Here is a 27,007-nt window from a genome sequence, read left to right as displayed (position 1 = left end):
TATTAATATAAATTTAAAGAGCAATTTTAGAGGAGTTGTTCCTTTAGTATTTATCAAAGAGATTTAAATTGAAAAAGACCTTTGGAGATCACCTATGAATTAGAAATGTGAGATTAAATGACTTGCTAAAAGTAGTTAACATGTTAGTTTCAGGCACAGAACTAGCAAGTAGTTTCTTAAGAACTTTACTTGTCACTTTCCTTTCCTCCTGCATGAGATATTGTGTCTTAATTTGGGGGAAGTACCATAACTTCTTCTTTGGTATTTGATTAGAAAAATAACAGCAACAAATTCACTTTGAATACGTATATATTTTTTACCCTGTGGAGAACAGGCAAAAAGGAAGATTTAATCAAAGAATCTAATATTTAATTACTAAAATGTGAAGAAGAAACACTGAAAACATAATGCTTAGATTGCAAAGCCACATTTAAATTATTTTAAAGTAATTAAGCAACACACCACACTTCCTTTAGGCGGTTGGCAAAATCCTTTGGCTCAGAAAAACGGATGTTCTACTTGATGCTTGAAAGTCTGTGCTTTTAACTGCATGTGGACTCAGTTTAGGCACAAGCCTTAGATAAGTAGTTCCTCAGGCTATTTACCAACTGTGGCAAGAAATTAACTGGTGGTAAATAACCTTACCTTCCAAGAAAAATATTTTAAGTGGCTTTGCACATAAAGGTGAGGAATTTACCAGCACATCTAAGCATGATAAAGGGACCTGTGAAGAGGACTTGTTAAAACTGAGGCCCACCTAGTGACATGAGCTTATCTAGGGCTCAGGCGTGACCTGCCTCGAGAGGGACTTAACTCAGGATGCATTATGGACCTCACTCTGGCAAAGTGAAGGCGGAAATATTTCACACTCTCTTTACCTCACCCAAGTTACCTGCTCATCTAAAGCAGCTGTCTTGGATGTCTGCAATAAAAGGGGAGAAGATAACAGTCTTTGCCTAGCAAAATATTCTTCCTGTTTGCCCAATTCTAATATCTTAAAACATAACACTCTGCCCTCTTATTTTTTATTTTCAATGAAAATTAAGTTTTCAGTTTTAATCTAGAACTAAATCTTTTTTTTAGAGTTCCCTAACTAACTGCAGATGTAAAGAGAGTATTTTTTCTTACTAGGACACCTTATAATATTTTGTGACCCCAGTTCCATTGTAGTGGTTAAGACAATGGGGAGCCAGTTTTTGTCTTTCATCTTGGGTGGGGGGGGGAGAGGGAGACACTGTAAAGTGGTTACTAGTAAGTACTCATTTGGCTAAGAGGGTAAAGCCTCATTCTAAGATGAAAGAGTGATTTGTCAGACCTATGCTAATGAAATTCCATCGGCAAAACTGCAAATCAGAATTTCCTATTCCAGGGCCTCTTGGCTCTCAATCTCACTGAGTCTCAATTCACAAAATCCTACCAGGGCTGGTCTTATTATTAATGAAACTAATAAAGGAATCACGTAAGGAGACAGCAGTTTCTCATTATTCCATTTTACATTTTGTTAAAAACATCAATTCTATGCCAAATAGATAAGACTTAGGACACTATATTAGTTCTCTAGAGTTGCTGTAACAAATTACCACCAATTTGGCTTAAAACAACAAAAATTCATCATTCTGGAGGCTAGAAGTCCAAAGTCAAGGGGTTAGCAGGGCCATACTTTGAAGTCTCCAGGGAAGAATCCTTCCTCACCTCTTTCAGCTTCTGGTGGCCCCTGGCAATCCTTGGACTTCCTTGGCTAGAACTCCACCAGCTCCAATCCCTGCTTCCATCTTCATATGGCCTTCTTCCCTGGGTCTCTTTGAGTCCACATCTCTTCTTATGAGGTCACCAGCCATTGGATATAGGGCCCAGTCTAATCCACTATGATTGCATCTCAGTTCTTACCTTGATTACATCTGCAAAGACCCTATTTTCAGATAGGGGCATTGTCTTAGGCCATTTGAGCAGCTATAACAACATACCATAGACTGAGTGGCTTATAAACAACAGAAAATTATTTCTCACATTTCTGGAGCCTGGAAGTCTGAGATGAGTATGCCAGCATGGTCAGGTTCTGGTGAGAGCTCTCTTCTGGGTTGCAAACCATCAACTTCTTGTTGTATCCTCAATGGCGGAGAGCAGAGCGGAGAGAACCCTCTCTCTGGTGACTCTTGTAAGCGTACTAATCCCATTCGTGAGAGCTCTACCTTATGACTTCATCTAATCCTAATTACCTCCCAAGGGCCCCACCTCCTAATACCAAATACCATCCTTTTGGGGGGTTGGGTTTCAACACATGAATTTTGGGGGCACACATTCAGTCCACAACAGTTATCTTCTGAGATTGGGTTGAAAAGAATTTAGGGGAACACTATTTAGACCCCACCAACACCACGTCAAATAAGTTGCATTTTAATATCATGAAATTCTAATTATGACTTTTATCAAAAAGCATCAAGTATCAAATCACAGGTAGGACCATCATTAAAGAGGCCTACAGCTACTTCCTTTGCTTTCTTTTTGCTCAGAAGTGGGTCCCAGCAAGATGGTATCAGCAAAATAGGTATTTGTAGCTAAAAGATACCAGTAGTCTTTTTTGGCTGTTGTTGCTTGGGCAGTTTTAAAGAATCTGAAAGTCTTGGTTTGCTGTCATGTGGAAGCACTCCAGCTAAGAGAGCTGGTTTGGGATAACTTGTAGGAATATCTACTCTTCTCTGCTCTGCGTGATGTGGAATAGCTCTTTCCTCATGGGACACTTTCATCACATTACCATCCTTCCCCAACCCAATGACCGGGAAAAAAAAGGAAACCAGCAGATGTAAAATGAGTCTCTTTTTTTAAGGGAGAAATTACTAGCTAAAATTTGGTGTGAGGACATTTGCAGGACTTTGGTTATCTGTACCTTTCAGGATGCTGAGGCGTGGCTTGCTCTGTTCAGGTCACACTAGACTTGTGGCAGGGACTCCTTAGGTCATCCGAAATTCCCAGCAGGTGGAGAGCATGGGCCCTGGGAAGAGGTCAGAGATGAGCAATGAGGTCTGCTCTGCTCCCTGAGTTCAAGGAGTAATCCTCCTGTTGGCTTGTCGTGCGTTACATTTTTCTCTCAAGTCCAGAAGTCTCTTCTTGCCATTAAAAACTGTGGCTAGCAGGTCATGATATTTTAATCTTTAAAATGTCTTTATTGTAGCATTAGCATTAAGTGCTTGGCATCAGACAAATCAAGAGTTAAAAGAGCTTCAGAAGAGTCACTTTGGCCAAAAGCCACATTTTGAGGATTGACTTGGTTAAACATCAACATTCATTTGTGATTCGTTTAACTCAATTTCAAATCACATAATCTCAGAACATAGAAATTCAATCAAACTAAACAATATAAACCCACGGGTACGTAGTAGCAATTAAGTAGTAGTTGGAATATGTAAGTGCTTGTTAGAAGCACCAGAAAATCTGTCCATCTGAAAGAATGGAATTTCAGGTGTGAGTGACGGAAGGAGGGGAAGAAAGGCATTCTGGTCCCGATAATTATAACTACACATGGCTTTAAAAGAATCTATAGCTTGGTTTGTCTTCTGAACATAACCTCTGTTCATTTCTTTCAGTTCTTTGTTTCAACACCAGTTTTCAGCTATGATGCCATTTCATACTACAAAATATTTAGCGACAAGAATGGCTACAAACATATTCACTATATCAAAGACACTGTGGTATGTTCCTTCCAAGATTTATCTCCTCAAAGATCATTCACTTGAGGTTGCTCAAATAACGCTCAGCTTCACACAACATAATGTTTGTCTTTTTATAGGAAAATGCTATTCAAATTACAAGTGGCAAGTGGGAGGCCATAAATATATTCAGAGTAACACAGGATTCACTGTAAGTATTGCATGAAGCTTGATGCACCATTCAGGTTTTAATTGGCACTGATGGACATACAAAGGATACAGCACCACTTCTTTCAGTTAAGAGCATTTTTGTTACTTATTCTATAGTTTAGTTCAGACAGCTGTGGTTTCTTTAAGATTGCATATTCTTTAATAACTAGTCAACATGATTTCCTTTTGGAAAGAAGATTTAGTAGGTGGTTATTTCTCTTCTGGCACTTGGTATATAATTACATTAAAAGTATAAAAATTTTAAAATAGTAACTGGTTCTAAAGATAGATTTCCCCCCTAGCACTTGAAGCAATAAGCAAGATTCAGAAGTCCATGATGACAGCCCCTTGATATAGAAATGTTACTGTAGTGATTCACTGTTATATAAGTTTAAGATTATTATCTATAACAGCTATTATTTATTGAGCGATTGTTGTGTACAATGTACTGTAAAGTAGAAATGATGATCCCAGTTTTACAGACGAGAAAACTGATACTTGGAAATTTAATTAACTTGGCCAAGGCTACATAGTGGCAGAACTAGGATTTAAACCTAAAACACATTAAATCTAAGGTTCTTATTATTAACCTCAACATGGGGCTTCTTCCTTCCAGGTCTTTCCTTTTCAGTCCATCCTGCGTACTGTAAATAAATCTTCTTAAAATAAGCATTTACGAGCAAACATCTCTAATCAAGAATGTGCAGTTCCTTCCCCTTATTTTTAATAAAGTCCAAATCCAGGGCACTCTCTTGTAACCTGCCTGCCATTAGCTGGAGTTCTAAGAGCAAAAGAGAAGGATCATTAGTCCAACCTCACTGGATAAAAACTCTTTAGAAACTTATTGCTAATCCATGGAATTCTTTGAACTGTCGGCAAAGGAGTTTGGACATTACATGGGGCAGCCATTAAAACCGCGCGTGTAAGAGGAGTGACAAGATAGAAACAAATGGGACAGTTCAGAAATAATATGTTTAGGAGATAAGGGAAAACTGAGCGCAGGAAGACCCAGGTATGGTCATAATCTAGGCCTGAGGTGACAGAGGACTGAACTAGAAAAGTAGCCATGAAACCTGGACTCCAAGAGAAAACTATGCCTCCTCTTTTTTGCATCTTTGGAACTTGGCATATAATGCCTGGCACACTACTGTCAAATGAATGAAAGGAAGAGTAGACAGATAGTGAAGAGAGAGGCTGAACAGCACTGGTGGGTCAATGGCTGTGAGGGAAAAGTAAAAGGAAAAAGAGAAAGTAGACTCTGTTCTAAGTGTTAGAGATAAAGACAACTGTGAAAACTTTGACATGGCAAGAAAACTGCAGGAGGCTGTTTGGAAAAGCTACTGAATAGTTTATTCACAGGTAGTTTGAGGTGATGTGGGAAAGGCAAGTATAAGTGATGTTTGGAGTCCTGTGAAGTCAGTAAAGGCATTTAGAAGGATGCTGGTTTAAAAGGTAAAATTAATACTAGGAGTAGGGTGTATTCTGTTGCTTTTTCCTTTTACTGGGGATAACAAGGTTTTTATTTCAGTGAGGATATACAAGTACCTGGGTTAATAAAAAGTTCTGAGAATTAAAAATTAGTAACCAAACCTAAGTTATTCCAAACTTTTAACACTCTAATAATAGAGCTCGTTCTAAAAATAAAAATTAAAAATTAAAAGTCAGTTACTTTGTGATATTCAGATGAACTCACAGAGGAGGAAAAATTATGCCACTAAATTGGATTTCCCACTTCGTGGCTACAGTAAAACAGGTTAAAACCGGGACCCAGATACTTAAGTAACAAGTGTGTTCTCTTGTGACTTGTTCTGCTCCTGGCTAAATTCACTTGGCCCTTTGTGTGGTATCCCTGGGTGGACGAGTTTCCTGATTTATAGAAAAGTTATCTACTGTCAGTGCTTCTGTAAACTAAGTTCTAAAGATGTTTGGAATCATAGACAAAATTAAATAGTGTAGCATAAAAAATCAGTAGGCTGTTAATTATGGAAATGAAAGGGGTGATATTGATCAAACATCCTAGTTTATTTTGTGTGACTCATAACTAATGCCTCAGAGTATAATATAGATATAAGAAAAAAGAGTACTCAACATAATTTTTCTCCTATAATTTATAAACATATTTATAAGAATATTTTATGTAGCTATAAATATATTTATATATGAATTATAATTTATAAAGTCAGAGTAAGAACACAAAATTCAGAGGTATGAACAGCAGGGATTTGTGTACATAAGTGCCAATTAATTGTTTCATAAATGAACATTGGACTATATTGTTTACTGTATTAGTACTAGTATTAACAATTCTATCACCATTTAGTCATCAATACTTATTTACTAACTTCTGAATATATTTTCAGGTTTTATTCTAGCAATGAATTTGAAGGCTACCCTGGAAGACGAAATATCTATAGGTAATTTATATCAATTTATTCTAGTATTTTTATATATTGAAATTTAAATAAAAATCTGTCAGAGTCCTCAGAATGTATAGAATATTTTTAAAAGGCTGAAATGTAATAAAATTAATTTGTGAATTAAAATAAAATATTAAGACTGTTGTACACCACATCAGTATAAAAATATACACCCCCCCAACATATTAGCTGACTCAAAATGTTTGTTTTCAAAAAGAAAAATCAAGAAATTTTAATGCTGATATAAACATGGTCTAAACATTTCAACTAAATTTAGAGGTAATTGAGGAAATTCATTTTCCTACTGTGTACCAGGCATTGTATTTATTCCTATAATGTGTGCTTTCTTTTAATGTGACTTGCTTTGTCATAAACCTATTATGATTGGAAAGAATTCACCTCTGTTCCTAAATTAGTGTTTAAGTTAGTCCACTGGCCCCCATGGTGGCTGGAATGGTGCCCTTTAAAGCCCCTTCTGGATGTGGAAACAAAAACAATAGCTACCATGGGCTGGTGGTCTGCTATAGGCACATTTTTATCTGCTTTACATGTGTAATTTCATTTAATACCCACAACAACTCTATGAGGTTGGTGGTATTGTTGGAGCCAAAATTTATACTTGGGCATGCTGACCTTAACTCCTTACGTTAACTGCCTACCTAATGTTTTCCAAGGTCACACCAAAATATGAACATGAATACTACTAACTGTAGCTGAGAAAATAAGAAATTTTTCCCTCTGCTGCATTCCTCTGTTCCCTCCTGGATCATGGCTTCTCATCTGTTGAGAAGACTCCCTCTCTGATGATAGCAATAGCTCTGGCCACCTTCTAACATGCCCAAGGCAAGGTCAGGGGCAGCAGCAGAAGGAACACTGCAGTGGCCACAGGTAACCTTACTAGCCACAGCAGGACTCCAACTGTGCTTCCATCCTGGCATAATTCCACCTGGTCATCCCCAAATGAGACTCTGAGCGTTTGGGGTAAAGTCTGGGAGGCTGTTTGTTAAAGCCAGTCACCCAGAGAGTGGGCCCAAGCTTGGTAGGTACAGGTTGGCTTGTGTAGGAATGTGTGGAGGGAACATTTCCAGGAAGAGCTTCCATGAGCCCAAATTTCCTGCCAAATAAAATGAAAGCCACAGGAGCTACTTAGAACCGTGTTTCTTATTTGCAATTGGCTTATTACTAATTTCCCCTTCTAGATATATGATAAGGACAGGGACCCCTGTTTTTGGTGATACTGTCAGATCTTCATTGTATCATTTGCTGTGGGAACACAGGAAGAAAGATGGGACGTGGAAGAACTATGCATTCTCAACCACTTTGTAAAGTGTAAGAAAGTGATGGTTAGGAGAAGTGACTACTTGGCTCCCATTCGAGGTGTTAGATATTTCTCACACCGCAGGAAAACCACAGAGGGCTTCTCTCTCAAAGTCTGTGCCTATTCAGGCAAAGATGGACTGAAAATCAGACAAATCAAGATCCTGTGATTCCCCCTTTACTTTAAACGATATTGGCAACAGAAAAATAGAGTGAGTTTGATGTCAATATGTAAATTAGTCATTTTACATGGAGTAGTACATTTTGATAAATACAATCTCAAAATTTCAGCTTAGTTTTATTTTCATTTTCCTCTAGAATTAGCATTGGAAGCTATCCTCCAAGCAAGAAGTGCATTACTTGCCATCTAAGGAGAAAAAGGTGCCAATATTACACAGCAAGTTTCAGCGACTATGCCAAGTACTATGCACTCGTCTGCTACGGTAGGTAACGGACCTAACGCATTCTCTACCCTCCTCTGCCACTTTCTTTGTCCTCGTCATCACTATCTGATCAATCCTTAGCTACAGGTTACTGAGCACCTGTTATATGTGAGGAACTGATCTGGGTTATCTTATCTAATGCTTATGGGGAAAAATATAAGGAGGATAGGAAGGGATTATTATCTCCATTTTTTGCAGTTGAGGAAACAGACCTTCTGTTAAAGGTCCACACTGCTGGTAAGCGTGAGAGCCAGATGGGAGCAAGAGTCCTTTGGCTGTAAATCCCAACCTCTTACCACCAAGTGCCACAGCACCATGATGTTGTATTGCCAAAACAATATCATAAAAAGAAGTGTCCTCTGATAAAATGGTTGCTGGACTTCAGCCCCATTTACCTGCAGAAATGTCAATCTCCTATAGCCAGGGAAAGAAACCTGAGCTCTTTGCCTTGGAGGCCAGCAATTCTTTGAACTATAGCTTCAATGCAGATGGAAAATGAGCTTTTGTCACCTAGTACGTTCTTTCTAAATTTGGGAAACATGATAAGTAATTCATTCAAGTATAAAATAAACAAGTAATAAAATATACTAGACATTTCCTGGATGTTTAGGCTATATGTCCATTTAGCAAATACTTTCTATCCAGATAAGTTCATTTTATGTGTAACCTTTCATCTATATCTTGGACACGTAGTAAAGTTGGGTTAGGCCATCAGTAGATCAATGAGATACATTAGGACCTTGGTAGTCATCATGGGGATTAGGAAAACTGACCTGTAAAATATCTACCCCTCCATTCTCTGTCCTGACACCACCTCCCTACCCCCATTAATCCCTGAGTTTCCATGGGAGTTGAGGGGGGACAGAAAACAAAGGGGGTTATTACCAAACATATGCCACTCTCCTGTTTCTGGTATTAACTCCCCATATTCAGGTGGGCAGCTCAGAGAATAAATAGAATCTTTGACTGATTGAGATCCCTGCTCAGTTGTAGAGGACCCTGAGGTCTTCTTTACTTCCCAGATGGAAGACCACCCTGATATGCCACTTCCTCAGTCCAATCACCTGGGCCCAGAACCTCAGCCCCAGCCATGGAAATGAGTAAGCATTTTAATCCAAACGCTCCCTTCAAGATGGCACAAGATGTCAGTTTAATACAACATTTTCACAAAAGGTTTGGTCAGTGGCATCTCTGAAAAGTCAAAAGATTGTTTTTCATGACCATATGTGCTGATTGTGGTTATGGCATTTCAAGGTATACATTAAATGTCCCTCTCAAGTTTTGTGCAACATTTTTCATCCCAAGCTATGTGTTTATGCAGCATATATTGAAAGCTTACATGCCAGGCACATAGTATCATTGAACTAACTGTCCTGAGTCATCTGGTCTATTTTCTCTTCTGAAGGCAGAATCTGCTTTCCTTTCATCTTTATATTCATAAGGCCAAAAAGAATGATGAGTGCATAATAGACATTGAAGGTTTGCGGAATGAACATAGGTTCTAGGGAAGATCAAAACATTGCTGCCTTTTGCAGAGTGTACCCAAAACCTCATTTTTATGCTGATATATTTACTGATAACGACATCAGTGACCCTACACATAGAAACATGCATTTATATTTATATGCATTCTGCATTTGTACAGTGCTTTAATGCTTTTTGAAAGCGCTATACCACTTTTTATATCACTTTGTTTTCCTGAGATCTACTTGAGCCTAAGTGCCCCCTGAAGAGTAAGGAATCAAGGACTAAGCTCTCATCAAAAGTTGGTGAAAGACTCCTTTCTAGAACTTGAATCGCCTGACTTTTCCACACTCACTCTTCCTCGGCAGTATGGTAATTTCCCATTTAGCAAAAAATATACTGTGTGGGAAGCATCACATCGTCTGGTGTTTTTGAAGCTCCAGTAAAATGAGTCACTGCACCATCATAGGAAAAACCTTGAAATCTTTCCCTTTAGGACTAAGAGTAAAGCTTCATTATGTAACTTCAAACTCTCCAAAAGGGATGGTGAGTAAATCCCAGATAATAGGATTTTGAAATAGGTAAAGTCATACTGATGATGCTGATGGAACAAAAGCAATGCAAAGGGTGCTTATGCCACTAGGACCACACCCTCAGACCACTTGTGTCAAGGGCGGTCAGTCATTAGTTTGTCTCATAGTTTGGGCAAAAGAGATATATATGCCAGTTGTCTCTATTGGAACTGCACACCCATGAAAATTCCATAAGGTCAATGTGGATTGACTAAAGTCTAGAAATTCAGATTCATGTCTCACTGCCTTACATTCTAACAAAAAATATAATGTGTATTTGTCCCTTTTAATAACGTTGAAGGAAAGCTAACCAAAATGAAAATCTCTGAAATTAAATTCTGTAAAATTATGAGACTCCACACAGTAAAGGACTGCTGGTTTTTGAGGGAGTCTTATAAACGATATTGCTTCTCCTTGCTCTCAGGTTAGACTGAAGAGTCAGGAAGGAAACCAATATTAGCTTTATTACCTGTAAAGGTTAATTGGAAAATGTGGCTAAGGTGTGAAGCTTCCTAATACTGCACCCCAGAATTACAATTACTCACACAAATATGGGTACAACTAGACAGCCACTGGCTTCGCCCATGGGGCTGGCCACTGTCACACTTACAGCACCGGAACAGATCAAAACAGTCCTGTCTCTGCAGGCTGAAAGATGCCAGGAGCAAGGTAGAAGAAGGAGCTTCTCATACTCCGGTTTTCTCAGAACTTACCACATAGGTCATTCTCCCCTCCTTGCTTGGGACCAAGGATGCTCTAATGGCACTCCTGCCACAGAGGAGGAAGCATCAGGAGTGCAAATGAACATCTCCCAACCTCCGTGTTTGTTGCTTTTAACTCCTTGGCTGCCTGAGCAAATTTACCCTTTAAAAATGTATTTCCAAGTATTATTTATTCTATAGCTCCAGTAAGTGATAGTGTTTAATATTTGTAGATTTTGTTAAAAGGGCCAATTTCTGCACAGAGAACCTGAATTTCATGTTGGAATATATGGTGGACAGTGGTTTGCCACCCAGACGTCCCATCTTCAGGTCTGAATCACTCATTTCTCTAGCTGCTGAGAGGGCTGGTGGCAGACACCTCCCAGCTGGGACCCCCACTCCCACCCCAGAGATTGCTCTCATCCCAGGCCACAGCTAATTACCACTTCATTCTGGGGTATAAAAGCCAGCTCAGTTGGCCCCATTCAAGACAACTCTGCAGGTCATACATCTCCAGAGCTCCCAATGGGGTTGGCTGAGGTCAACACCACACCCCAGATGAACTTTTGGTGCACAAAATTCCTTCTGGGTCTGTTTCGTGGAGAATGTGACCCATCACAGCGTATTTGAACAGGAAATATTTTCTATATAAATTTATTTCTGCATATAGTAATTAAATGAAAGAAAAAAAGATGCTGGGTTCTACCTACCAAAATAAACTGAACATCAAACCAAGAAGCCAGATTGAAAATACATTCTAGGTACTGAGAAGGTTATTTGATAATAAAAACACAGCTAAAACTGGCCCATACAGCATATCTTCCCAGAAGACCGTTTATCGCTGCAGCTTCTGGGACCCATTTGTGTAATTAGATCTTAACTATTTAGGATCACTCTTGGAAAAGTGCACAGGCAACTCTTCTCTTATGTCTGTCCTTTGATTGGGCTCTGGTCTCATGTGTTCTTTCAATGTAACTTAAAAGGTGATGTTTACTTCTCTATGGGGAGAAAAAAAATAGTTGCAGAATTAAAAGAGGTAATTGAGCTTGACAGTAATCACAAATACTACCAGAAGTTCTTGTTGAAAACTAAATGTTATTTTAAAACTAACCCATGTTTTTGTTTTCATCCTATGCACAGGCCCAGGCCTCCCAATTTCCACCCTTCATGACGGCCACACTGATCAAGGTACTCTCTCTCTCATGCTGTTATCTTGTCTTAAGAAATCCTGGACTCTTATGACACTAGAGGAAGCAAGACAGTTTCCCCACATCAACAAGGGGAACAGTGCTGGATTCACTTATTGTATAGCTTATGATTATATAGATCAGCCTATTCTTTGAGTCAAACCTGATCATATGAAATTTAATAATTATTTGCAGTAAGAACCTGGCATAATGCAAATATCTAAGAGGGATTAATCCTGTCTTCCCCAATCACCCTTATCAAAAACACAGAGGCTTAGAATTGGAAGGAAACTTAAGATTTTTAGTACAATCTCCCTCCCAAATAAGAAGACCTGTTTTTTTGGTAACATCCCAAACTGGAGAAGAGTTCCAGATATAACTCCAGTTCGAAGCAGAGGGTGACTATCACGCTAGCTTTTTTGTTTTAACAGCTATATCACACTGTTGCCACGTATGAGAGCCCTGAAATTTGGAGGCTCTTTCCATTTTCAATTTCTATCAAGACAGAACTCCTCCATCCCGATTTGAGATATTGGTTCAAAATAGTTCACAGCTCAAAGATGACCGTTTTTGCTCTCAACGGAGATACCGAAGTGTATAACTGCCCTGAGACTCTTCCTGCGGTTCTCTGTTATCTTTTGATTTACTATTAAACATTATAGGGTTGAAGTTGATGGAGTCTAGGGACAGTGAGGGACTTCAGTACTCTGCTTTGGAATTGGTTTGGCTGCCAGCCCAATGGCCTAAGTATAGGTGAAGATAAGAAAATGAGGAAAAACAGAGTAGATTCAGGAGCTCAGGACAGGACAGGCATTGTAATAATGACACTGTGAATTTAGTTTCAGTTTGAAGTTTTGCATTTTTTTTTAACCTTGTGTCTAATAATGAAATACTTTTAAGAATAATAGATTGTATTTCTCATTGCAACCTGCAGTGAGAGAAATTTTAAAGCAAGAATACTTTGGAATTTGTAATGTATAATTCTCATTTTATCATGACCGCAAAATAAAGGTCAGCTTCCTTTTTTCAATGAGTTTCTACTTTCTTACTATCCTTCTCATATTCTTGCCAGATACAAATTTCTGTACTGCTTGCAAAGCCTTGTTACTTCACCCAATACTTACAAAACAGGGACAGTGTTCATGTCAGTCTCATATATGTCATATGTATTTATCTGTTTTCTAACTCTCAAAACATAATGCAAAGTCTTTTACAGCACAGTTCTGCAAACTTGCCTCATGATGAAATTCTCTGGAGAGGTTTATTATAAATACAGATTCTCAGGCTGTCCCCAGAAATTCCAGTTCAGTAGGTCTTATATTGGCCTAGGGAATCTATATTTTTAATAAATCCCCAAATAAGTTTTGGAGTTGCTTTTTAGAGCCGATGATATTTCTTCTATTTATTTCTAGTTTTCTCAGCCATTTTCCATTGCATTTGATGCCCCAAATTTTCATTCAATAGATATTTATTAAGCACTATTACATTAAAACAGACACTGTACTAGATACTAGATCCTTAAAATGAACAGATACTGGGTTAGATATGGTCCCTGTCCTCAAGGAGATTATAGATCAGTGGCGAATGCAAACGTGTGAATGGGGGGGGGCAGTTACAACACAGTGGGGTAAGGTATTAAGATAGGGGAAATAGAGATAGCATAAAAACATATAAGCAGGGCACCTCATCTGGGGTAGGGGGCTTAGGAAATGTTTCCTAATGATAGCTACATCGACTTTAAGACTCATAAATATAAAGGAGGGATTGATGCTGTTTGGATGTCTAGCTTGCTCAAGTGGATTGGTATGGATACTCTTTACTGAAAGATGGGATTCACAGTGCAGAGAACATTTTGGAGAGAGGATGAATTTTGTTTTCAATGTTGAGTTTGAGGTACTGATGGCATATAACTAAGAAGAGCTGTCCTGGAGTGACATAGTTTTGGAACTGGATGTTGGAGGATTGTTTGAACTGAAGAGAATGATCATGAAGTCATTCATTTATGGAATACATGGTTACTAAGTCCATGGAAATGGATGATGCAGCAGAGTGGGGAAAATGAGGGTGGGCAGGGGTAGTGGAAAGTGAGCCTAGAGTAAAACTGTGCAGAAAACCAACACAAGAAATGCAAAGCGAAAAATGAACCTGTAAAGGAGACCAAGGGGGAACAAGAAGGAGGACAACCTTGAGAGTATATGGAGTCATGAAAGGCAGGGGAAGAGAGGGTCTCAAGAAAAAGAGAGTGCTTATCTGTGTCAAGTGCTTCAGAGAGTGAAGCAAGACCTGCTCTAAATCAATGAGCTTAGCGAAATAAGGATGAGCATTAGCTTGGTCAGAGCAGTTTCATTGGAGCAGTGGAGGTAGAGGCCAGACTGAAGCAAATTTAGGTCTGCATAGGAGGTAAATAAATAAAAAGAGACTATTTTCAGTAGGTCTGACTGATGAGCAAAGAGGTGGGATAATGACTGGAAGAGACTGATAGAGGTTTAAGTTAGTTTTTGAAAGCTGATAAACATTTGAACATGGTTGAATGCTGATGGAAGAAATTTGGAGACCAAAAGGGGTTGAAGGCATAAAGGAGGGAGGTCGCCGAGAAGGTGGGCAAAGTGGAGTCCAGAGACAGGTGGGGACATTAATCTCCAGCACTGTGATGAGAGAGAATGAGGAAATTACCGATGTAATTATATGAAAGTTTGTAGAAAACAGTGCAGTGGCTTCATTTTCTCTGCGAAGTGGGGTAAAGTCATTGGAAAATAACAGATAGTACTTGAACCAGATGCTATAAAAACCCAGAAGAGTTGACACTTGACATGGAGGGCCCAGTTGAGGCTTAGTTGCTTCGGGCAGAGCAGATCTTCATTAAAATTACCTAACTGATTGAATAACTTTATTTATCAGATTTTCTGCAGATTCTTCACATAATTTAATCAATGAACAATATGTCATAGTTAATATGATTTAAACAAAAATCTCACATATGATTCATCATTCTTACCACTTGATTTCATTGTAATGAAGAGTCTTCAAACATTTGGAGAGCACATACTACATATCATGCACTTGGTACTGAGCATGCTGAGTGCTGAGTATACAATGATGAGTGAAAGAAGGTGAAAGGTACAGTCTGGGCTGTCGCACTCCTCGCCACATTATGCATTGCTAATGCACAGCCACATAGAGAAGTCCAGTTGCCACCCCTCCCTCTGCTCACAGACCTACGAAGTTCCATGTTGCCTCCAAGGGGTGGGAAAATTGCACATTTACTATCTATAAAAATGCAACCCCGGACTGTAGAAGCTTTAATAAGATTTTCCATTCAACTCGTCATTTCAGTAAGTCATGAATCAGAAAATTTCAGTAGCTAGGAACAGAATAGAAAAGGAATCAAGGTCAACCCAACCAGGCAACATCTGCGTGTTGTCTCTGACTTCCAGTATCTGTCTACAGAATGATAAACATGGTCTACATAAATAAATATTGCAGCCATTCTTTGTGCTTACTCCACATAGATTCCCTTTATCCTTGACAGTTCCACACTGAGAACCCACACAAGAAGGAAGAGCTGGCTGCATTGTGGTTATAATTGAGCATACATTTTATTTTCTTTTTTAGTTTTAACTTTTTAAATTGAATTATAGTTAATTTACAATGTTGTGTTAGTTTCAGGTGTACAGCAAAGTGACTCAGTTATACATATATACATGTTCTTTTTCAGATTCTTTTCCATCATAGGTTATTATAATATATTGAATATAGTTCTCTGGGCTATACAGTAGGGTCCTTGTTGTTTATCTATTTTATGTATAGTTGTGTGTATATGTTAATCCCAAACTCCTAATTTATCCTTCTCCCCGCCCCCTGCTATCCCTTTTTCTAGTTGTAACTTTTAAGTTGCCACAAGTATCTCTTTCCTGATAGATTGTCCAAAGTTAAAATGAAATGTATTATGTATCTTATACAACTCATACTAAAACATCTATACTTGTTCTAAGATTAAATATAACACTTTGGAGCAAAATGCCATGAGTATATGAAAGCTGAGAGTTACAAGGGAAGTGGTTTGGCAAACTTAGTGTAGTTACAAGTACTCCCCCCAGCTCCCCATCTTCAAGGACCACTTTTTTAAAAAGGCACAAAAACAAGGAGACCACGGAACTGGCATATCTCAGAAGTCATCCAGACCCTCTTTTAAAATATAAAGCCACATGGGCTTCCCTGGTGGCGCAGTGGTTGAGAGTCCGCCTGCCGATGCAGGGGACACGGGTTCGTGCCCCGGTGCGGGAAGATCCCACATGCCGCGGAGCGGCTGGGGCCGTGAGCCATGGCTGCTGAGCCTGCGCTTCTGGAGCCTGTGCTCCGCAACGGGAGAGGCCACAGCAGTGAGAGACCTGCGTATCGCAAAAAATAAAAAAATAAAGCCACAAACTCCACTTATTATACAAAAATCTAACTTCTCTCTAGACGATACCTAATATCTATCCAGGTCAAAACAAAGCTTACAAAAAGTCCTCTACTGCTAGAAACCCATTCGAATGTATCACTGATCTTCAGCATCAGGAGATCAATATATTTGTTCAGTTACAAAAATTAAAGTGTGAAACATAACTAAACTCAAAGATAAACAACAGTTTTTTTAGGAGATCTTTTAAGGTGAAAGACAGAAATTATAGTGTGTATATACTGTTGTTCTTTTAAGATATATAACTACCTTGAAAGAAAGGATTTGAAGGAATAGGATGCACAGTAATTCAATTACAAAAAGAAAAAAAAGGAAGAATATCACAAAAAGAAAAAAAAAGAGGAAGAAGATCCTATATTAAGCAAGTACAGCAGGAAAAGTTTAAGAAAGAAATAGATATAAAAAAATCACAGAATTAATATTTGACCTTACACATTGAAGATTTTAAAACAAACTTTGTAACTATAATACATACTTAATTATTTTAAATTTGAGGTTTCAGCAATATAGATTTTGCTTCTACCACTTTTTCAGTAAAAATATATTTTTTTAAATGTCACCTACGCAGGTCATGGCTTCATGTTGTAAAAGAAAAGTTAGAAACAGGAAAATGTGGCTGAATAAACATTGTTACTTCTGTGATTCTGCTCAGAATGTATTTTGATGCCATCAGGGTCTGTTTAAGAGACAATGACTGATGTCCTTCATAAGTTCATCCCTGCTTTAAAGGCTGGATTAAAAATATCCTTGTCAATATGAAACTCCTTAAGCAATCCTTATACAGTTTCAGTTTCATCCATAGTAAAGCCAAAGACATTTTAAGAAAGAATTTTCCTATGGAATTTCTATTAATTAAAAATGAACATTTTATTTTTTTTAAAGAAATTAAAATCCTGGAAGAAAACAAGGAATTGGAAAATGCTTTGAAAAATATCCAGCTGCCTAAAGAGGAAATTAAGAAACTTGAAGTGGATGATATTAGTAAGACCTTTTAAAAATTTCTCATGAATAGATATGAAGCTGAACACTTATCAGCTTTTGCTTTTTTAAAACAAAATTGTAGGGTAAATATTATAATCCAACCTCTACAATATTACAGGATCTTAATTTTAAAAATCTTACTGTCACATTAAATTTTTATGAAATATCTTTCATATGTTTGTGAATAGGTTGATCTTATACTTTTCTATAGCTCCATTTCAACACTGATACTTTTAAAAAGAGTTTATCTCATTTTAAAATGTGTGCTTCTAGAAAAATAACAGTTCAACATTTCTAGCAATTTGTAAACTGGACAAAAATATGTAATAAAAATCAAGTAAAACATAGTTTTTGTTCTTAACAATTTACTAGTTATAAATTGATTTTATGTTATATGTTGTTATTAAAGAAAATAAATAATGCTATGAGTATAGTGGAATGAAGATTTTTCTCTATTTTTGTTTTTCAAGCTTTATGGTACAAGATGATTCTTCCTCCTCGGTTTGACAGATCAAAGAAGTATCCCTTGCTAATTCAAGTGTATGTAATATTTTCTTTGGTTTAAAAACTATTTACTGAAAATATGTTGGATTAAATACACATTTGTGAGATAGAATGAACCATTCTCCTCTGTAACAGTTCCTATTGATGCTGTTTTTATATATTCCCCCAACTAATCAGAGTAAATAAAATATGGCTATTTAAAATAGCCTGAGAAAATTTTGAGATTTTTAGATGGACTTGCTTGCATTTACTGTTTTGAATTTCCTTTGTATGGCAAATTGCCTAATGTGTCAGAATACCTTTGAGATAGAGAAATTGCAGCCAAAAAATATTGTAAATCATCTTAACATCTTATGTAATTGAGTTAGAAATGAAATAAGGGAATGGAATACATTTTGTGGAATCACACCCAAAATCAGTGCTGACCTACACACAATTTGCTTAAAACACCATGCATTTTTTTTAGTATATCTTATGCCTGCTTTTAGCAAGTGGCAGGTGGCAGAAATGACGAAAAACCCACACATATTCCTTGAAATGCCAACCCTAGATGTATCCGTTTTGGGGAATAGGAGAGGCTGTGTCCCAAAACAACTTCCTTGTAGCAAACCTCTGGGAAAAGCCTGGTCCTCTCTTGATTTTGAGCCAGTTCTAATGCCACTGTTATTGAAATTTTATCATACAAATGTACTGGGAAATACTAAAGGCAATTCTTGGCCATGATGGGAAGTTGAGTTTCACAAAGGAATCAGAGATTCTATCTTTTTCTTTTTTTCTGTAGGTATGGTGGTCCCTGCAGTCAGAGTGTAAGGTCTGTATTCTCTATTAGTTGGATATCTTATCTTGCAAGTAAGGAAGGGATAGTCATTGCCTTGGTGGATGGTCGAGGAACAGCTTTCCAAGGTGACAAACTTCTGTATGCAGTGTATCGAAAGCTGGGTGTTTATGAAGTTGAGGACCAGATCACAGCTGTCAGGTGAGCGCCTTCTCATTCAAACAGAAACTGATGTCAGCAAAAGTCATGCAGTCATTCTCGGGTTTCCCCATCCTTAATGTCTTAAATATTTTTTGTCCATTTTCCTAACTTCATCTAAAGCTATCATTAACCTTAAAGTGATATTTTTACCCAATATAAGAAAAAATTATTCACAGAAGAGAGAAGAAAAAGGATTTATGGTGAAAGATGATAAATACTCTCTTTCCACGTTTCAGTCATTCTAACAGACTTTCATTACCATGGCTCACAATTAGCAGAAAACTTTGTATAACTCTAGGGATGGTCTGTAGGAAACCAGACATCTGAATTTGCTCAAGCCTTGTGGATTCTACCTCATAAATTTAGAAATGGCTCAAGATTTCATCAGCACTATATACTTATAGATATTAGCATTCTTTTGTAATTAAACTAGCTATTTTAGCAAGAATGTGTTTTCCTATTTTCATTCGACAAAAAATTTCTTTTACATAACAGAAATCTACCAAAACATGTAGGGGAAAGACAGATTTATAATCTGAGTTCTTCTTCCCAACTACATTCTCAACCACAACTTATGGCTCAATCATCTCTTCCTGAAACAAAAAGAATAGAGTCACCAAAATTGTTCCTAATTTGGAAACACTGTGCAGGATTCTTCTGGATATTTCTGTATAGTTGTTGGGTTTCTGTTATTATGATGTGAGTAGGTGAAGTTGGGGAATACTAGTTTGTAAATGTAAAAGCTAACACAGGCTGACTGTACTCTTAGTCATGGATATATGTGCATGAGTGATGTCTAAAGGTCAAACACTGTTTCACAGCAAAGAGCAATTTAGAAAATTAATTAGTATGTTTCTTTTATCATCTTAATATCATCAGCAGTTATTGATTTCAATGCAGCACACACAACACAGATTATATTTAACAACTAGGAGCCAGGCCCAGACAACACTTTTCTGTATTTTTTTGTCTCTAATCAAAGCAGAAGAATTTTGACTCACAAGTAATTATTTTTTTTAAATAGAAAAGTAATCATAACCCATATGCTTTCAAATTTTTCTTTCATTCTGTGAACAGTAATATACACACACTTACACCTAAAACATTCAATGAAAAACAAAGTCGATTTGAGTTAAATCTGAAAAATTGATAAATAAGTTATTAAATAACACTATACAATCTGTAGGCATCATTCACACCTAACTTCTAGGAGGCTCCGTCTTTCTTACTGATCCAGATTTTTGGCCTTTCCACTATTTTAACATTCTTGAGGGAGTCTTCGGCCTGATAGAGAGTCATAGAAAAGATAGTTCAAAGAAAAACTCTGAGATTCAATCGTTCATGTAAAGACTGTGGTACGCCTTAAGAACATTAACACAATTGTCAGCATTATAGACTTAATCCTTTACGGTATTGTTTTTGGCATTGTGGGTCGGGTCACATTTATTTGTATTTAAACCATGCAATAAACACCAAGGACATGTAATCCTGGGACAACATCAAAAGACAGAGATGTAAATTATGGTTTGTAATTCAACTTTCCAAAGTTGGTAGAGCTAAAAATGGTTTGTTTTGGCACTGGTTAAAAAACAATCATCATTAACATCATACATCATTATATTTTTGTGCATTTATTTACCACCAAAAATGCAGCATTCAAATTTAAGAGGGATACCTTAAGAAACAGAACAGATAGAACTGATAGCTTCTTAATGTTTTTCCTTGGATGAAATGAAAATTTAAACATGAAACCCATGTATAGACCGTAACAAAAATTGTTATTTCTGGTGTCCAACATATAGGACACGAAGCCGCAAATTCTATTGATTTTCACAATAATATAAATGTGTTTGGCATTTAGAATTGAAAGGAAGATGGACCAGAGGCGGTAATTGGCTACGTTTACCTTCTCTGAGCCATTTTTAGGATGGAACCTGAAGAATGTCTTCCTACTATAGATCAGGCATATGTTCGCTAATTGACTCAGCCATTCAAGAACAGATGAAATATTAGTATATGCTATTACAATACTCTGTATAAAATTGTGCAATTTACAATCTCAACATTCAGTGCACTTACAGTTTTTGAAGAGTGAATAAACCACATGCACTCAAGGGAACATGGTTATTAGATGGAACTTTTTGTATTCACCTTAGTGAACAGGGGCAGCTGTATGGCAAAGCACGTATACAGCAGTGGAGATGCCAGTTGGGACTGGCCTTGGCTTTGCTTGAAACCATTATCCTGCAAAAGGGAAAGGGAAGCCTTGAAACCCTATGCTTTGAGAAAACAAAAGCTAAAAGAATAGACTTATAGTGATAATTCTAGAAATAATTCAATCACATAACTTCCTGAGAAGTGTTTTAGTAATCAGACACTGAACGTCTGACTTGAGGAATTGGGATTGCAATTCCTCTATGGTAGTCCTCAAATTACCTCCCCTCAAAGAGTGAAATTTTTCCCTGGAATCTCTTATGAAATGCAATCTGGCTAAATTTTTTATATACCAAAAAATATCATAAGTACATATTTGGAAACAACAGTAAATACTAGTCAGGGTCAAGAAACAGAGTCAAGCAAAGCAAAGCAGGAAAAAAAGAGAGGCCCTACAACCGCACAAATTTTGACTATACATAAGAGAAAGCCCCAAAAGATACGCTTGTGAGGTCAAAGCTTAAGGAAAACTGAGACCTGCTTTCTTCAGGCTCCTCTGCAAGTGGTTCATATGTGAGACCCTTAAAATTTCAGTAGTTATAGGATCAAATATGCTCATTTGGGGTAGGTTTGGCATTTTTGACATTCCCACAATTTTGAAATTTTATATAACTTCAGGGTTAGCAGTAAAGAAGGATTATATGAGAAAAAATATATATCATACTGTTATACATGGTATCAATAAGAACATTTCCAAAATAGAATAATAGTAATTGATTACTAAGGTTTTGAACTGACCTTAGATTTAGGGTATTTTTATGAAAAAAAAGTTGTAAAGTCCAGTCCAGCCTCCAAAATTAGAAAAAATGCTTTTTCACTTGCTATTAACATTTTGTTGATTTAACCACATTGTCAACAGTATCTCTGATAACCCTCCTGGAAGCTCTTCAGAATTTGGAGGTAAATTTTATAGAGGCTTGTTGGTCTCAGATTATCTAGCTAACCTTTAACCTAGTCCTTCCACAGTAAGTGTTAATGTTTCATTTCCATGTTAACTATTGCACTATCATTTCCTGTAAATGTCATCCTTTCGGAATAAACCTAGGAAGGGAGTTGTTAAGAATTTCCTGTTCCCGTGTATCACCTGTTATTTGCTTTTACCCCAAATGCAAGGCAATATGATTGCTAGCTTCTGGGAGATCATAAAATCACGATTGATTTTATGGCTCAGAACTGGCTTCAAGCACTAGCAGCAAGATCATTTTTTTGACAAAGAAAGTGAACCTTCTTTTCTTTCACTTGGCTTTTGAAGTTTGTGGGAGAATTGCCGAAATGCCGCAATTTGCTGCCCGTTGTCTCTACTTTACCGTGACCAAGCGTCAACACAGGTAGCAACTTTCCGTTTGCTACTGCGTTTCTCCCCTGTAGACCCCTCAGTGTCCCTCAGAATCAGTGTCGAGTAAGCTGTGACTGACGGGGCTTCTTCCCATCTGTTTGTGCCGGGCATCTGCCCAACTCCTCTATGCATCAGAAACATGCATTTTCAATCCATGCAACGAGCAAAATGGTTGCTGTGAAATTCCTTTAAGAAATTCCATTATTTAACTAATGCAAATCGCTCGGTCCTAGTTCCAGAGAATAATGAGAAAGGGCATTAACGTCACTTAAGGCAACCAAAAAAGTAGTATTTTTCTGGGGTCATGAGTGTCACTTTTGGCTCTTCCCCTCTTTTCCTTCACTGTCCCATCCAGGCCTCTATAATGGCTCATCCACTTTGCTTTTTTCTTCCACTGCTTCTGCTTCTCTAAGAGTTTCTTGAGTTTTTATTAAAACGCTCCCCAAATAAATCACAATTGCTCTAGAACACCAGCCATCAAGGAAGCATGGAATAAATTAGCCTAAAACACTCTCTTTTTGTACCAATGACGTAGTTAGATTTCTGAGGGCTTCCCAGGACTTTTTTGAAGGTTGTCTTTCAGCATGGTCCCTTGCTCCTAAGGATAGATTTATTTTCAAACTCATTTTTAAATGGATTTCCCTCAATTTCTGTGAGGGAAATTGAATGAATAATGTTCATATCCTGAAAGATGCATACAATTGTCCAAACCATGATGAACTGAGGGTACCTAAGTGTGAAATGGGAGAGGGATGGATGTGTTTCCATGGATGGATGTGACCAAAAATGAGACAGTGATTATAATGCATGTCAACCTAAATAAAGGGTTAAAACAAGGCAAGCTCAAAATTGTCAAAAAAATGAGTTTATTCAGGAATAGCAGAGGAATTGAAATTCTGGACTCACAAACTGTAGCAAGCTATGGGCCCATCCATTGAGGGTTTGGGGAAGGCTGTATTTATAGGGAGGGAATGAAAGAGGGGAGAGTTCAGTGAGAGTCTATTAAAATCGAAACAAACAGAGACCAGCTTTGACTACTCCCTGGGCAGACAAAACCAATCCCATCCTACAAACAAAGCTCAATTCAGCATATTTTGAGAAACCAACCCAACTTGGGTCATTTCTTGTTCACACCTCTGGAAACCATAAGCAAAACTTCCCAAGGTTGATATGAGGCAACCCTTGACTAACTCTCTATCATTTAAGAAAATTTCAATATGACCAGTTTTATGGAAATCAGGCATATATGGAAATCAGTCTCTCACTCCTGAGGGCACATGTGTGCAATTTTTCATTTATATTCTTCAGTCCCATTTTAGGTTGAAATTCTTTTACATTAACATCTAAGCAAACAAAATCATAAGAATTAATAAATTTTAAAACAGCAGTAATGAAACCCTTTTTTCCAAAAGCTGGAGATTTGGAAATTTGGTCCTAGTCATGGTTCTATTACTTCTGGTGTTACTATGAGCCAGTCTCTCTTTTTTTTTCTTTAAAATATCTTAAGTGCATTTAATAGTAAATTCAAAAACATGTGGCTATAGTGTTAGAATCTGAGTTAACCATTTGTTTGTTCACTGCATTAAAAAACATTTTCCCCTTTCAGTCTATTCTCATTTGCTGAGTATGAGCCTGTCTCTTAACCTGAGTCCCAAGTAGCTCACCAGCACAGTTAGGGTAGAAGGCCTTACAGCCCTGAAAATATTACTCAATAGATGTACCATAGAGTCTAAAGGATCCTTTTACCCCTTGCAGTAAGCATGATAATGTTCTTTTAACTATTTGTAAATGCAGTCTGATTATGCAAGTGTTTAAACAAAGAAAATGTAGCGTTTCTATTAAATCTTTGGATTAAATATGCTTGTGTAATGAAGTAAATGTCATGTGTACACACTTAAAATTCTAAAAATTTGTTTCTTTTCCTTTAGAAAATTCATAGAAATGGGTTTCATTGATGAAAAAAGAATAGCCATATGGGGCTGGGTGAGTTGTTTTGTATGTTTTATGCCTGTTATTTGGTTCATCATTTTCTAAAGTGTTCGCTTATAAGGTTTCTCATGAAATGTTAATGTTGCAACATAATTTAATCTGTCAATGGAAACAGTCGATTTGGATAATCTGGGCTTCAAAGTGGTGGCTTTAAGTGTTTGTTCCTTTTTTTCAATCATTTAGTTTCTTCCCTGTATAGCAAATTAACTCGTAATTGACACATTTTCACTTAATTTCTGGTATTAGAGTATACTGAACTGAACCATATTCATCAGAACTTTAATTTCCTTTGTTATTTTAGGGTTAATATATTCCTTTTCTTTTATATGTCATCATTTCGTTTTCATGAAAAGCTAAGATAAAGTTTGAAATTATATATCTTGGCTGTTTTGATTCTTTTTTTTTTTCTTGCAATCAAATTCTTTTACCAGACCTAACGTTAATCTGTGCTAACTGGAGAGAAATAATTATTTATTACTAGTTATAGATCTTGGAGATAATTTCCCACGTTTGAAGAGCTACACAGGTTTTTTTAAACACATTAAAAGGAAGTGGCAACATTTATCAGTCATGGGCAATGAAGTCACTGGAAAGTTTAGAGAAATATGGGAAAGAGTTTAGATTTGCCCATTATAAATTATGATAATTACCCTTCAAAGAAGATTTCCTGTTTCACTTTTTGGTCTGAGTTTGTACATTTGCAAGTCAATTTGCAGCCATTTGTGCTTGGGTTGTTTTTCTTGGCTGTTTTCTCGGAGCGCGGCCTGCACAAGATGGAGGGAATGAAACCCAATATTGAAGGGAATCTGCAGGATTCCACTCATCTCTCAGCTCAGTGACCAGATGAAGAGCTGTTATGAATTTGTGGAAAGTTGTTACTTCAAGCCATTTGGTCCTTCTTAAAACTATCAAATGTTAAGTATCTAAACAGAATGGAATTCAAATGGGTGGAAATAAATGAAATATTTTTATAGTGAAATATTTCAGATAAGACCTTTCTTACCATCCATTTTTATGAAATTTCCTAAAGTAAATCCTTGAAAGATTCACATTTCAAGCTGAACACTTACGTATAATATTAACATTTCTCTTAGAGTTTCACTTTGCTTTTACTTCAGTCTTTGAAATAACTGAAAGCCACCTTTTAACTTCACTTCTAGAACATTCTAGGTATAAGTGGTTTGGTAGAGAACCATGTGTGTGGGATGATTTAAAAAACCCACTCATCACATGAAGGAGAGTGAGCTTTATCCATGGCTCTGTAACATGTTTCTCTTCTTATTTTTCTATGTTTCTGTGATCATTACACTCCATTCCTTAAATGTCAGTGTTTTTCTGGGTCTGGTCTTCATTCTTGTTCTTCACTTCCTTGGGGAAACCCATGTGGTTTCAAAGATGATGATGACTGCCAGATGCCTGCCACCAGCCCCCTCCTCTCTCTTCTGAGCTCCACATTTCAAATGGCTACTGATCATATTTCCCAAATGTCTTACAGAGGCCTCAAGCTTAACTTGCCCAAGTTACACGTATTACAGTCTACTTTAAAACAAGTCTTCATCTTTAATAAGGACCTCACCACACACCTAGTCATCCAAATTAGTAAGTTCAGAGCTATTTTCAGCTTCCCCTGCTCCCTGACTCCAATACTCTGTTGATTAGTAAATTCGATCAATTCTGCCTTCAAACATTTGAGTCTATTCTCATCATCCCCACTGACATTGCTTTAGTTCAAGTTTCTTTATATGTAATCTGAATCAGAGCTCCTCAAAATTTAGCTTGCATAAGCATCACCTGGAGAACGTGTTAAAACAGTTTCCAGGCAACCCCCCTGACCAGTACTCCAGTGTGGAGTCTGAGGGTCCACTTACATTGACCATAGATTGGGTGGTACAGGTTTAACTATTCCAGTACTTCTTAACTAGCCTCCTTGCTTTGGTCTCACAAACTCCAATGTTGCTAATGAAGTTATTGTTCCAAAACACAATTCTTGCCATGTTGCCTTTTTGCTTACATATTTTCTAGGGCTACATGTTGACCTCAGCCTAGTGCCCAAACACATTTCCTTGCATGCAAGGCCCTTGGCAATCTGGTTGCATCGTACTTTTCTAGTCTCTCTCCCTCCACTTCTCCCCACTCTTTTTTTTTTTTTTTTTTTTTTGCGGTACGTGGGCCCCTCACTGTTGTGGCCTCTCCCGTTGCGGAGCACAGACTCCGGACTCACAGGCTCAGCGGCCATGGCTCACGGGCCCAGCCGCTCCACGACACGTGGGATCTTCCCGGACTGGGGCACGAACCCATGTCCCCTGCATCGGCAGGCGGACTCTCAACCACTGTGCCACCAGGGAAGCCCTCCCCACTCTTTATGAATAATTTGTTTTATGTCTGTGCTTCCTTTTTCCCATGTGTTGATCAGTCCTGTTCCCTACACCGGCAATGCCCATCCTCTTCTCCCATTCCCCATGTCTTCCTCTCTCCAAAACACAAAATTCCTACTTGTTCTTTAAGACCCAACTCAGATATGAATTTTTGTGCTCCAGTAGCTCTTTATACTACTTTTATAGGAACTGCCATGCTTTATCTTGTTTGTGCATTG

The 27,007-nt window shown here is 37.6% G+C and overlaps 1 protein-coding gene across 2 annotated transcripts in view; it reads left to right on the top strand.

Moving 5' to 3' along the window:
• FAP (fibroblast activation protein alpha) overlaps nucleotides 1-27,007 on the top strand; it is a 71,630-nt gene that overhangs the window by 35,667 nt on the left and 8,956 nt on the right. For both annotated transcript variants that reach the window (XM_079924397.1, XM_079924396.1), the window contains 9 exons: nucleotides 3,582-3,686; nucleotides 3,785-3,855; nucleotides 6,215-6,268; nucleotides 7,907-8,031; nucleotides 11,909-11,956; nucleotides 17,297-17,395; nucleotides 17,866-17,935; nucleotides 18,681-18,875; nucleotides 24,354-24,408. In XM_079924397.1, coding sequence (XP_079780523.1) covers nucleotides 3,582-3,686; nucleotides 3,785-3,855; nucleotides 6,215-6,268; nucleotides 7,907-8,031; nucleotides 11,909-11,956; nucleotides 17,297-17,395; nucleotides 17,866-17,935; nucleotides 18,681-18,875; nucleotides 24,354-24,408 — 822 coding nt within the window. The remainder of the gene's footprint in view (nucleotides 1-3,581; nucleotides 3,687-3,784; nucleotides 3,856-6,214; nucleotides 6,269-7,906; nucleotides 8,032-11,908; nucleotides 11,957-17,296; nucleotides 17,396-17,865; nucleotides 17,936-18,680; nucleotides 18,876-24,353; nucleotides 24,409-27,007) is intronic.

This window comes from Stenella coeruleoalba (genome assembly GCF_951394435.1).
Source record: "Stenella coeruleoalba genome assembly, chromosome: 6".
Taxonomy (NCBI): domain Eukaryota; kingdom Metazoa; phylum Chordata; class Mammalia; order Artiodactyla; family Delphinidae; genus Stenella; species Stenella coeruleoalba.
This window is presented reverse-complemented; position numbering and strand designations above follow the sequence as displayed.